At 37.5% G+C, this 14,298-nt stretch overlaps 1 protein-coding gene across 1 annotated transcript in view; it reads right to left on the reverse strand.

Moving 5' to 3' along the window:
- Positions 1-3,218: 3,218 nt before the first annotated feature.
- Positions 3,219-14,298, reverse strand: part of FAM114A1 (family with sequence similarity 114, member A1) — a gene marked incomplete at its 5' end in the record, with an annotated part of 13,073 nt that continues 1,993 nt past the window's right edge. The window contains 6 exons of the mRNA XM_009875711.1: positions 3,219-3,320; positions 5,380-5,433; positions 7,988-8,060; positions 9,318-9,457; positions 10,687-10,854; positions 11,995-12,080. Of these exons, the coding sequence (XP_009874013.1) occupies positions 3,219-3,320; positions 5,380-5,433; positions 7,988-8,060; positions 9,318-9,457; positions 10,687-10,854; positions 11,995-12,080 (623 nt within the window). The remainder of the gene's footprint in view (positions 3,321-5,379; positions 5,434-7,987; positions 8,061-9,317; positions 9,458-10,686; positions 10,855-11,994; positions 12,081-14,298) is intronic.

Here is a 14,298-nt window from a genome sequence, read left to right on the forward strand (position 1 = left end):
AAAGAGCACTCTCCCTTAAAAGTTTAAGGCAATGTCTGTTTTTGTCAGACTATCAGTAAAACCAAACTCCTCATTCCAAAGGTAAATCACAAAATCTGAAAGTGAAAGACTTCACTGAGTACATTCTCTCATCACATTATTCTTCAAAACATTCTTTTTTAATATACTGTCTCAGTTCAGTATCTCAAATGATTTATTTAACTGATGGAAAAATACAAACCGGTATAAACAAAATATTCTGGTTACATCCACATAGAACTTTTCTATTGAAATATTATTTACCTAAAGTCGATTTAGAGATATAACATTCGGTTTTCCTAGGACAAGATGACTGCATCTGAGATCAGGTAGAGCATCCCCATGCTCATATTCTGCCCTATTTCCCTTCCTACATTGTATGGATGTAAATACTTTTAAGTCCCTGTGTTATTTTTTATAGCTTCTTTTACTTTAGAGTAAGGCACTTTATTCAACACATACATAATTTAAGCCAGACAGTGAAACTTCTAGTAAGGAATATCTCAGATAAGCAATCTTTGTCTTAAAAATGCCCCTCGACAATTTCAAACATTGTCCCCTGAGGCTCCTAATACTGTATTGTTCAGCCTCTGCTACAAGACACCGCTATTAGTCAACACATTTTTCTGACAGGTTTAATGCTATATTATTCTGCACTGCACTTCAGAGGAAAAAAAAAAATCTGTATGAAAAAGTAACCAAATTCATTTATGTCTGGAAACATTAACTCAGCATAGGAACAGTATGAAACAGCTCTTGCTACATTCTATGACTCATTTGGCAGTAATACAGCATTTACAGGTACCTGATACAGAGTTCCACTCCAGCATGGACAGATATCTTGATGCAAAATAATGATCAAATAAAGTGAAAATAAATCCAGGATGCAATGATTGATAGGTGAAAATGCTAGACTATTCTTGACAGTCTTAATTTGAAAAATAAACAAGCTTTTAATCAGGTACTATATTCTGCTAGCCAGCACAGAACAACAGAAAATATGACTTTAAATGAACAGCCCTTTTTACAAGCTACTGAATGTTCCACTGGTGTCTGGATCTTTAAAGCTGAAAACTGCTCTCAGCATATGGAGCAAATATATGGTCCTCAGTAAGCTGCCCTGAGGAGCTGGGTCGAAGTGTGTACACAAGAATGACCCCTGGTCAAGTAAGTCCCAGCGTGCGTCTCTTCCAGCAGCCACTGGGCTACTAGGGAAGAGTCTGTTTAGTCCCCTCCAAGCCTAGAAGCTTGAAATGCTTTGCATCAACCGAATGTTATTTTGTAATGCGCTTCTGAAATTACGCTTTCAGAAATAGAAGTGTCCTGGATATAATGGCTGGTGGGAGCTGTATCGCACCTTTGGGCTAGAGAGTGTGCTCACCGGCTGTGTTCTTCTGTGTCCCGCTCTCTCCCAAGTTGAGGTAATGTTCAATATGGCATAAATACCAATGAATATCGAGTTTTGTTTGCCTCTTCAGCTGCCAAGGGGCTTTGTTATTTTTGTTCACATTGCTGTAAGATTTTTTTTTTTACCATTCTGTAAAGACTGTACCCCTTCTACTTACCCAGAAAGGTATCTCAAATGTGTTAAATTACAGGGTGGCAAAAAACAGATTTTGAGTAATAAACCTTATTTCATTGATAGTAAAAATTTCATCTCTAAATAACAAATGACGGAAAAGTCACAATGCATATGACAGGAGATCAGGGACCACAATAGTGTAAAACACAAACAGTCTTTTCTGTCCTTTCTTATTTGGACTCTCAAAAGCTCCCATTTGCAAAGCAGGTACATGGTTTCTCTTTTCTAACAAACAGCCTAGTATTTCCTCATGCTCTATTTCATTATTTTTATGATGTAGGAACTATGCTCCTGTGACTAAAAATATTCAGAAGTTAACTGCAATTAAAAAGCATTCAAATACAATTCATTGGTGTATCAAGAGGAAGGAAGTACAAAATAGCCAGAAGAAATGTAATAAATGACGAAAACCCAGGAGAGGAGGCTACATAAAATATTGGGAGGTTCTTCCTGTCTACGTGGTAAACCAGCCTATACAAATTCTGAGGTTCGCAGCTCAGGATTTTAAGCTAAGGATACGGACAAATCATCACGGTTCCTAGCATTAATGCAAAACGTCAGTCCTGCTGCTCAGTTATGCTTTGCCCAGCTACCGCCTCAGGGAAAAGGTGATAGCTCTGACGCACAATCTCCTCCACCCAAAGCAATTCTCTCATAACTCTTTTTTCACAATTTATTTTCCATGCCCCAAAATTGTATTTCTGAATTGTCAGTACCAGTTACTCAATGTGATAACAATGTTGATATTGTTCCAAGCCCAAATTAAACCCTGAAGTGCTAACCTGGTAATACATCTGGGAGGAGATTATTTCAGAGGAGTGTCAACTGCCAAACAAAAGGGAACATTTCTGTTCCTTGCATATTAAAAACACTGCTTTGGGCTGCAACGTTCTTCAGTTACTGGAATTACGAAATAGACATAAATGAATATAAAATTATGGGTCAGCAAATATAGAGCTCTACCGGTACTCTTAACTGGCTCAAAAATTTATTTTCAGTATAATTCTTTATGGATATCTTCCATAATTTTCATTTAGTAAAGTTCATACCCATTACTGTACAACCCTTGCAACACTAAGTGTTATTTAAGTGGTGCATATTATTACGATGTTATTATTTGCTACTGTAAATAATACTTAAGGAGCACAACACTATGATAACTTGTTCCTGTTGGCTAAAATTAAATATTGAAACCGACTTCAAATTTACATTTGTAACTGTCAGTTAGGGTGCAAACAACAGAAATGGTCATTTGGGATCATATGTTTTTAAAAACTTTACCTTCTCATTTGCTTTATACATCGTCTCCAACTGAAAGGGTCAACATTTAGAATCCGTATTTGAGTCAATGTTAGTATCAATAAACTTCAGTTTAAATTAATGCAAAGGATATACTCTAATGGAAAAGAAATTCTTCACTTCACTAACTACTTCTAAAGTCTGAAGTCTGAAGGAGTTGTGAAGTGTTGTTCAATATTGCATGTGCAAAACTGCGTTTAGTGTCTTCAAAGGACTCTAAGTGGCCAGACATCTCTTACCATCTCTTCTATCTGCACACATTAAAGACATTAGTCTGTGGTTTCTGTTAAGCCCAGAGGTGACAAATGCTGGGAAACTGTCACTCCTGCGCTTTCAAACAACTGGTCTGGATATGTGAGATTTGCAGAACTGGAAGCAATAGCTGGAAAGCATCCTGAATGTAAGTAGTGCTGTTGCAACCCTAATGGGGAGAGAAAACATGTGGTTCATCAGTAGAGCTGTCATGCTTTTCAGGAATTACACTGTACTTTTTAAATACACTTTTTTTTTTAAACATCTGCATCGTGCTACATTAGCATATGTATTCATACAAGACTTTTGAATCTGTAGATAACAAAAATGATTAATTACAATAGTTTACACCTGCTATATAAAAATCTGATTTCCCCTGTTTGAACTGTTGGACAGTTTTGTTTGTAATGTGCACAGAATAAAATGCCACAGTGTTTAGAAGTAGCTTTCAAAGTACAAACCAGCTAGTCTTCCCATCAACAGAACTAATTTTGAATTTGGTGTGGGTGGAAGAAGTATCACTGAAATTAACAGTTTGAATTATTATAATAGTTTTAACACACAGTACTATTTTTGGAATTTCTAATGCTGAATAGTACAGCAGCTTGTAATTCTCCATGATCCTAGGCTGGGCTAATACATATTTATATACAAATACAAGACTTAAGAAGTACAAAACATCATATTCCACAATTCTGGACATTCCCAGATTTTGCAGTCCCTGGAGCACAGAAAGATATGTCAGCTTCAACAGCAAATTTACCTTATAACAGAAGGAACCATATAGTAATCTTTACTACAGCTCTATTCAACTTTCCATCATTTTCCATAGAGGTACTGTTAATTGGGTGCAAAAGTGCATATTGTAAAACAATCTTTTCCTCATTTTTAAGGGAACACAGAGAATGACAATTTGTAATCACTACTGTGTGCTTATTTATGTTTAAAGAGAAGTGTGATCTAATTAGTAGAGTTAATAGAATTCATACTGCAGATAGTACACATTTCAGTGTACTTAGGAGCATATTACTCCCTCTTGATAAAACTGAGGCACATTTTACCCACTGTGCTTTTCTGATGAAAATTAGCTCACGGTGTCTAATAAAAGAAATCGCATACATCTTGGTGATGCCTGACACACGGCTGTTCATTAGTAGGGAGGTGATCGTGCCCCTGAACTCGGCACTTGTGAGACCGCACCTCGAGTACTGTGTCCAGTTTTGGTCACCACAGTACAAGAAGGACATCGAGGTGCTGGAGCGGGTGCAGAGAAGGGCAACAAAGCTGGTGAAAGGGCTGGAAAGCATGTGCTATGAAGAGAGGCTGAGGGAACTGGGTTTGTTTAGTCTAGAGAAGAGGAGGCTGAGAGGAGACCTTATTGCCCTCTACAACTACCTAAAAGGAGGTTGTAGCGAGGCTGGTGTGGGTCTCTTCTCTCAAATTAGTAATGATAGGACGAGGGGGAATGGCCTCAAGTTGCACCAGGGGAAGTTTAGATTGGATATTAGGAAGAAATTCTTCACTGAGAGGGTAGTTAGGCACTGGAACAAGCTGCCCAGGGAGGTGGTAGAGTCGCCATCCCTGGAGGTGTTTAAAGAACGAATAGATGTGGCGCTTGAGGATATGGTGTAGTGGTTAAAGAAATGCTGGGAAAAAGGTTGGACTTGATGACCCTGGAGGTTCTTTCCAACCATAATGATTCTGTGATTCTATGTGCTGACCAAGCCTGCGGCTGGACTGTGAATATCTGTAAAAATCTAAATGCCCATGGGTGGGAAGCCCTGCAGCACACCTACAACTCAAATTTTAAAGAAAAGAGTAGTCTGAAACTACCCGTGGATCAGAAATACTTTGCAATGAGGTAGGTAACGGAACAGTAATGATAAGTCTAATCAGAGGTAACTTGTGAATGTTAGAAAAGGGCCAAAAAGCACATTTTAAATGTCTGCTGTGCTCTGAACAATACAGCAGCGGAATTTAAGAGCTGACCAGTCTTACTTCCATCATACAGTTCTTAAGAATCCTCAGTCAATGCAATATTACTACTATCGTATTTGTGGGAGAGGCTGGACACAAAAATGAGAAGTTTATGAGCTCGCACTGAAAGGCTAGAATGATACTGTCATTGCTTTTTATATAGTTCTTTCTTCAGACATAAATGTGACTGTTTAATTTCAAAATCATTTTACTAGAACATTTCCTAACATAAAAAAAAAGTGAAGGCTTACCTCTAATAGCACACTGTTGACGATGGGGTTAAGAACCTCTGCCTTCATACTGCTCTGTTAACCGGAAAATAGAATGAAATGCCAGGACAAGAAATACATTTAACAGAAATATACGGATATCTGCGAAGTGGGTTTATGAATTCTATAAAGGTCTTGCTTCACCTTGATTCTTATTCAGACTGTTTATCACAATATTCCTGATAACTGTGCCTACATTTCATACACACTTCAGTAGACCTAGGTATTTCTATCACTGAGTACAATGAACTAAGACGGGCCCAGGGTTTTATCTTTTCATTAATTCATGTATCACAGAATTTCAAATTGCCTGGTTCCCTATGGATGTGAGATTTATGTGATGACATTGTCTGTCCAACTGTCTGCCAGTGTCCTTTTCATCTCCCCTAAAATTTTTTAACCCAACCCCTTGCTCATTTTCAAGGAGACAAGAAGGAAAAAAAGAGAGGCAAGAAGGAAAATTAAGTTCTTATAAGTTTTGCAAATATCTGAGGTTAGTTCCTCCTAACCTCATTTTATTTCCTCATGAAAGGCCCAGATTAATTCCCCTCCAGGGAAAAACAGGTGACACCGAGATCCCCAAATGGGAAGCAGTATATCTTGAGCTGGACAACACAGGCTGACGAGTAGAATTAGCTCAGCACGCACAGCGTTTTCCTCAACCACCAGGTAGGAATAAAGATTGGTACAATGAGTAGTGACAGCACTGGAGGCCAGAAAACCAAGATTTGTCAGCTCCTCTGCTTTTTTAAATGGCAAAAGTTCTTCTCTATTTTTATTCTCGCTGTTCTTTGCAGTGTGTTTTTTTTAGAATGACAGTAACTTCCAGCAAAAGTTGCTTCCTTTCAGTACCGGACCGGTGAACTTTATTAGAACAAAGAAAACACAACACTGATTAATTTACCTGAAAGGTTTCCACTTACAGCCTTGCAGCTTTTGTATTACAGATTTAAAGAAAAACAAAACACCTCAATTTTAGTTTGGACAAACATGGTGGAACAAAGGGAAGATGGTTAGAGAAAAAAAGAGCAATTTTACTGTCAGTTACTACAAAATCAATTATGAAGTGCACTGTTTAGGTGATTGACAATAAATTGAAACAGAGAGTAGTATCTATTAAATACTATTGATTGAATGAATAAATAAGTTAAAGTTTGAAAGAAATATTGTATCACAAGCAAAGTTGTTATTTCTCACTTCTGCACCACTGCTTACTCAGAAGCATCCCCAGCGTTACAGACTAGGCAGGTGTACAGCCAGAATTACAACTACTGTCTGAATTAAACAGGTGTGACTATAGGGATGGCACTACTTTGGGGAAAAAACCAAAAGTGCAGTATTTTCTGATCTCTAAGGTCCCTTCCAGCCTAGGCCATTCTATTCTATGGTTTAAGCCATTTCTCAGTTTCTCATGAGTTAATGCACACTGCAGGACACTGGAATGAGTTTGTGAATCCAGCTGTTGTTGGTAGGTTAAAAAAAGCTGGCCCTAAAAACTGAGTACAGAGTTGATAAGAACAAAACCTAGTGCAATGCTTATGAAAGCCTTAGTTTCCAATTTTCTGAGCTGGGCCAGCTTAATATTCCCTGCATGATTTATTTTTATATGCCTGCATGTATTTACTGCAAGTGTCACACAAAGATATGCTAAAATACAATCCCAAAACGCAAAATAAGCAGTTTCTCCCAGAGTAATGGAAAGGAATGTAAATTATTCAGAATAAAACCAACCCAATAAATCATGTTTTCTACAAATAACTCTGAAAAAAACTTGTTCAGAGATGTGCTGGAAGAGCTCATGGGAGAACTGGGAAAATATCCTTTGATGTACATTCCCATTTTCATGGAGCAATCAGGAGAGCCAGAGTTTGTTCTTCTCTGACATTTACAGAACAATTTCAGCAACAGCACAATTTGTGCCTCTGGATCCTGCTAGAATACTCAGATGTCAGTCATCTTTAAACCGTCTTGAAGAGCAGGATACTATTTCTAACAAAGATAGTCACAGATAAATGAATGTTCCTAAATGGAGTATCTTGAGATATAAGATAGGGTGATTTTTATTTTTTTTTTAAGATAGAAAACCAAACATATTTTTCTAATCTCTGAAACCTTCTAAAAACACATTGGCCCTAGGTCAGGGGATTTAGCAAATTCTAAGAAACAGCACCTTAAGGTACTGGAAGTGTTGTGTAACCTGTTAATGACTTTTACACAAATGCATCCAAAAGGGATAGGCTGAACAGTGGAAGAAAATACCACCAAGTTGTGGGACTTCAAAAGCGGGACCCTTTCAGCACGAGCAGATAAGAAGTGCTGAGCGGTGATCAGGAAAAATGTGAAACGGTGTCTAGAAAGAGAGATTTTAGAAGATAGGGCACACACTGCAGCCTATCAAACCTTACAAACTTTCTCTGCAACAGGGAATCTGCTGTAAAAATGCTCCGTGTTCTTGATCTGAGGAAAGAAGTGCTCTGTTTGCTGGTACCTTATGTACAGCCACAGGACTCAGGAAATAATTCCTGTTTCAAGTAAGTGAACTATGTTTAAAAAAAAGGCCAAAACGCTGCAGGAAATGCTGTTTTCTTACCCCAGTGGCTGTTAAAGAATCGGAAAACTTCTTTGATAAAGTTGAAACTTCATTGCACATGGCACTTGTTAAACTGTTTAAAAAAAGAGACAAATATAAAAATACATCCTTGTCCTGTCAACAGATAAAAACCCTGTCCCAGGTATAAACTTTATCTTAGAAGCCAAGAGTTTTCTTAAGGCAATTTTGCTTATGGCAATGTTTTTTAATATTTTGGGGTAGACGTTGTGCATGATATAGTTTTTGTATTCCTCTACTGAAAAATCCACTGCTGACTACAGCAGCAAAATGATGTCACGTTGGCTCAAACACTAGTCTTTTTTTGACAGGGCAATGTTTCAATTTTTTAAACTCTAAACTCGCAGTTTAACTATTCTTTTTCTAATGATTGCAGCAATGCATCTCCTAGAAACACTGCTGGAAATAAATCAAACTTTAATGAGAACAGCGAGAAGCTTCCTATCTAAGCAATAAAACATCGACTCCGTACTAAAAGAGGAAGTAGCCTTGTGGTTAAAACACGAGAGAACAAGGAGATCTAGTTCTGCTCCCAGATCTTTCACTGTTTTGCTGAACGTTCACAAGTGCATCACAGAGAACCTCATCCCACACAGTGCACCACACCTTAGCTCTAATACTGAAAACACTTTTTCAAATACTTTGTTTTAGACTGAAATATTCCCATGGGCTTTGCTACTGTTACTTGAATTCCTAAGGATAAACATTTACTTAAATACTTTACTTACTGGATGCTTACAACATCTTAACATCAAAACCCACTGAAATCAGTAGAATTGATTACTGCAGAGAACTTGAGCTCTGAATTTTCAGTTCCACCAGATAAACTGACTTCTTGACTTTATGCATGCTTTGTCATGGTTTACTACAAAGTTGCTGACAAATGTAGTCTTATTGTTTAGAACTACAGACTGATATTTGTACATTTTTGGCAGATAAACACTAGATCATGAAACTGGCAGATAAGACAACTGCATTATGTGCTCTAAAAGCAAATTCTATATATGCTAGCAAAGTATCTTTCGTGGAGGGAACAGGAAATGCAACCCAGATTAGGTTGTACTTTCACTTGTTGGAGCAGAAGTAAGTTTGAGCCTGGGAACAGGTCAAGGTTTTGTAGGTCACGTCAAAAAATGACAGGTAGCCTATGTAGCTGGCTTATATGAGAAAATACAGCACCAGGGGCCCTAAAGCCAAACCTGTTTGTTGATCCATGAACTTACTGTGCCTTCGAAGTGTCAAAAGCTGAAGGGAACTTCATGCATTTTAAGCAAATGTCAAATGTTCACACGTGAAGCACGTTAATACTCACTTTGTCAGTACTTTTGCTTGATCTTGAGGTGTTTTTTCTACTTCCTGCCCATGCAGAATTAATTCTGCTACTTTGTGAAGCTGTTCAATACAACGAGCAGTCACCTCAGCAAGACTTTCAATGGACAGCATGTATATTTCCTGAAATTAAAAACAGGGAATAATATAGTCAATAACAACAACACTGATAAATATACAGATGGAGTTTTATATATTAAAAAAATTGAAACATAACAGCCTTCCCCACCCAAACTGGAAGTACCACCACATAAATAGTGAGGTAATATCAGTCATAACGTCGTCCTCACAAAGAGTACTGGAAAAACAAATATCCATAGATTACAAAACACAGACTCTTATACTTATCCTTAAAAATTAGTAGGAACAAGTATACTACTTATATGAGTGGGAACTAGGTCAGGCTCCCAGATTTTCACTTTTAAACCTAGTCCTAACAAATGGAGAGATCCCTTAATTCTAGATTAAGTCATATAACTACTCATATGGAGAGAAAAGTATGAAGCCATCCCTTAGATGACTCTCTAGAGAAGAAATCAAAAAACTGCCAATAAAAAAAGTGGCTTTTATCAGCACTGATTAAAATTTCTACCTAGCACTGTGGCGTTACAGATTGTGCAAGCTGGTGCCAGCTGGAAATCTGCAATCGCACACAAATCTGTAGTATATAAAGTGTAATTCTGTCTCCCTCTTTGGATCTTTTGGTAAGGAAGCATGACAGATAATTTCTTTATTAGAATTCATTCAAAAAGTCTTTACAAAGATACCAATCACTTTTAATATTGCCATAATGGCATAAAATATTTAATCACAATTAACCTTAACAACACGAGCGGCTGTCTAAATGGACAGAATACTTTTAGCCTTAAGGGCTATATTTCATAAAGAGCATGAACACTTGTGAGTTGCCTAAATACTATTTCTGGTTTGTCTGTTTGCGATTTAAACCATTTAAGAGTTTAAATAAAGTTTTTCCATGTATTGTCACTGGGAGAAAGAGATGTCAAGGAATGTTGAGACATGACTCTCAATGTACTATTGACATTACACCACAGAATCCTTCAGCTCACTGTGTATACATACACAGACACACAAAAACATAGAATCAAAAAAATAGAAACAATGTGATAAGCAGGGGACCTGCTACTTCGACAGTTGTGAAAACAGACTAACAGTAAAAACACTTACTTGTTTCTTGCTAGGTCTACAGTTTTATATTAATATTTCTTAATACTTCCGTCAGTTTAAAAAATGAGGACAACATATAAAACCAACACACAAAGATCAAGAATTAATCTTATTGAAGTATGACAATTTGCTTAATGACACTTATCCTCCAAAACCTATCTTACCTCCACAGTTTTGCTTCTATCTACTTCTGTTTTATCACTGTCAGTTTTAACTTCTTTTTCAGTCTTTTCTTCATCAAGTTCTCCGGGTTTTTCTTTCAACTTCTCTTCTATGTCCACTGGGGTGGAAGAACTGGCTTCTTCCAGCCATTCGTGAGCTTTTTTCCTAGCCTGCCAGAGAACCAAACCCCAAAGTCCAATTCAAATAGGGACTATCAAATGATGTTCCTGAACATTAATCAACAATTTATTTAATTACTCCTTTTTACATTCAGAAGTTTAAATACATCAAGCCTCTGTGTGGCATTTAGTAAAGTATATATATAAGAAACTGTAGAGAGAAGGATTTCTGACTGCATAAAGCTGGATCAGCCAGGGATAATTCCTCCACAGGTATGATATTTCTAGCCAACACACAGACTTGGTATTAATACTGAGGTTACTAATATTTCAGCTTTATGAGGTACCCGTCAAAGGAATTTACATAAAAATATATTTTCCAAATAAAAAAATAAGAAGGTGGAATAAAAAAAAGGAAAAAAGATCAGAGAAGTAAGAGAGATGGACTAAATTCTTAAAGGAAAAATAAACAGAAAATCACTTTATCTTCAGCTGTCTTCTCAGGCATGAAAGTAGATCAAAGTGGAAAACGCTTGAAGTCTTATACAACTTCGCACTACTCTTACAGTTAGTAGAAAATTTATGATGTCTCTTTTTTAACCTGAAGTCAAACTGAAAAAAGTTAAGACCTAAGCCTAAACTAGTTATTCATGGTCTATCTAAGTAGCCAGAGAGATAAACATTCACCTGCGCTTAACATGAGCCGGTGATTCACCTTTAAGGGGGCCTGATTGTACATACACGACTAGTGCTGTGACTGGGTCTAGCCATCTAACTTTTAGATGACTGAAGCTAGATAAGGTAAATCCGAGACACTGCTTTGAGCTAAGAAGGTCCAGAGAAGTTCCTCAGAAGAATAAACATGATGGGCAAGAAAAATTATTTTGAACCTGACCTTTGTTCCCAGTGTGTAAGACCAAACACGCTGTGTTCATGAACTCTGTTCTGCTGTGACATCCCTGGTTCAAGGCTTTGGAACACGGCCCATGGTGCTAGCTTGTCACTGCAACCGTCCCGCCTCACTAACCTCACTTCTTCTATGAAGGCTCTTCTATATTCAACATTTTAGTCCCACCCTCCTGTACTTTGCTTTCTGAACTCTCTGAACTGAGCTAGGTACAGCTCTGTGACAGACTTCAGAACAAATGTTCGGTCCAAGAAACAGAGGGCAGCTCGCTAACAGGTGCTGACCTTGTTAAGTTTGTCAGGAGTAGCAGCGACGTGCAATTCAAACAGCAGTTCAGTGAGCATGCTGACAAACTCTTCTCCCATATCTGCTGCGAGAAAAAACAAGACAGTTTTTGTTAGGGTGTTACCACTACACTATTTTACACGATCAAATACATCCAGTCAAATAGGTTCCCCAAGCACTCTAGCACTTGAAAGACAGTGTCAGTGATACAAGAAAGGGAGGTGGGGGTGCACCTGTGTACGTGCTCAAAGAAGAGAATGAGCAAAAGAGATACCTGTACAACCAGATACGCTGGCTTGACGCTTTGACTACTCCTTCCACCCCACTCTAAATCTCACGAAGTTGCACAAAAATGGTTAAAAGAAGCTGCATGATCCGTAGCTACCCGACAAAAATATACGACCCACAAAATAACCAAAGAAGAGATACTAACCTATTCTTTCAAACCAAGGAATAAAATCTGCCGCAGGGCCAGATACAAATAAGTTCCAGAGGAAACACACTGGAAAACATGTTCTCTACTGTTCTGTCTGCAAACCACAGCTAAGAGGTGTGTTCTTTTTCTATTTTAAGATTGAGTTTTGCTTAAATGAAAAATGTTTTCTGTTCTGCTTTGGAGCAATGAACTTTAGAGAACGTGTACTTCTATTTCACAAGATTTATGAGCAAAGAGAAGTATCACTAGTATTCAAAATTCATTTTTGTTATATATATTCCTCTGACTACCTGAAGTTGCCATACTCTAACATGCTTTAAGTTCCTAAAGGCTGGCTGTTTCTGTACATGTGCACTTACTGAGTTTGGAATCTTAACACTTCCTGGTGGAATACACAAAATCCATTTTTTTAGCTTGATGACGTTAAAAGGTCAAAGTCCCCATGCTAAGCCTGATAAAAGTCCTGCTACCTCAAAAAAAGATTTCATGTCTTGTGGTGTTCCCATGTTTTTTGTTCATTTATTAGGTAGGGCTAGTTCTTCCATTTTTATGCAAATCTTCAGTACTGGGCTTAAAAGCCCAGATTTATTTTAGTTTTATTTTAATTTAATTACTCTCCAATGAGTTTGGGGATTTTGGTACAACTGTTTACATTCCTCAGTACCCTGCAATGGGTGGTGGAATCTGACTCTCAGATTATACTCTCCTAAAGCAAAGGATATCTCACCTCTGCTTGTAAAGAGTGCCCATCTTTGGTGCTGTAAAACAAATTCGTATTTAGCACAAAGAACTTTTCACACAACAACCAAGAGACTGAGGTTTCCTTTTAACAGCAGGGGAACAGGTCAAAAAGATTGTTCTCTGGCAGCCAAAGAGATGCAGAGAGTTCATTTCATCGCAGCCCTTTTCAGTAAATTTTGGCAACAGGATTTTCAGGTTTTACAGTTCAGCATCTCTTGGATACACTGAACTCATCTGTTTTTAAAATTGTGCCAAATTGTTTTATAAACTCCAGCATTCTGAAAACACTGGATCAATGCAGAATTACCAAAATTGTTGATAACTGGCATATTCAATTCAGTATTCACTTCAGTTACCATCTCCCTTAACCCCACACCCGAAATTTTTGGTGTTAATGGCTTTCAAAATGTAGGTAAAGCTACTTTTTCAGATATTCTCCTCTCATTATCTCATAAACAACTAAAAGGAAAAGAAGCTGCAACGAAAAATAGATGAAAGGGTTGCATAATGAAAGTGAGAGGAAACATTAGAAGGGCATGCATTTGTCAGAAAATACCTTCTCCTTTTCTTTCTTTTCATACTGATTTTGCACTTGACTGTTAAGCAAAGACACAAAAACCCCACAATTCCAGTTTCAAAGCTGTTAGGAACAAAGTTTCCCAAAACAGTCCTCCAGAGATCACTGCAGTAATTTCTCCTTGTGTAGGACTGAAAGTGTCCATGGTAGAAACTAAAAGCAGCACAAACATCTCTGAATGAGATCCCAAGAGTCTTGGATAAGACAGGATCATGGGAGTTTACATAAAACAAACGGCCACCCTTTGCAAACATTTCAATGCAAAGTACTGGTTTTCCTCCCAGCTAGTCTTTTTTTTATTTGCTGAATATATATAGCACTGACAAATGACACCATATAAATAACATGACTTTGATGATGAGAAAGTGGTAACAAGTTAGCAATAAGTGGTAACTAACTTGTTTTCAAATACTGCTCGGAGGCTAGATTAAGATTTAACATTTTCAAACACCATTAGTTAATCTCTGTCTTTCGCAGGAGGGTGGCTTCCTTACATAAAGGAAAAACACATAAATTTTATTGAGCTAGAAAGCACAAATCAAAATCCTG

Source organism: Apaloderma vittatum, unplaced genomic scaffold (assembly GCF_000703405.1).
Source record: "Apaloderma vittatum isolate BGI_N311 unplaced genomic scaffold, ASM70340v1 scaffold31868, whole genome shotgun sequence".
In the NCBI taxonomy this organism is placed as follows: Eukaryota; Metazoa; Chordata; class Aves; order Trogoniformes; family Trogonidae; genus Apaloderma; species Apaloderma vittatum.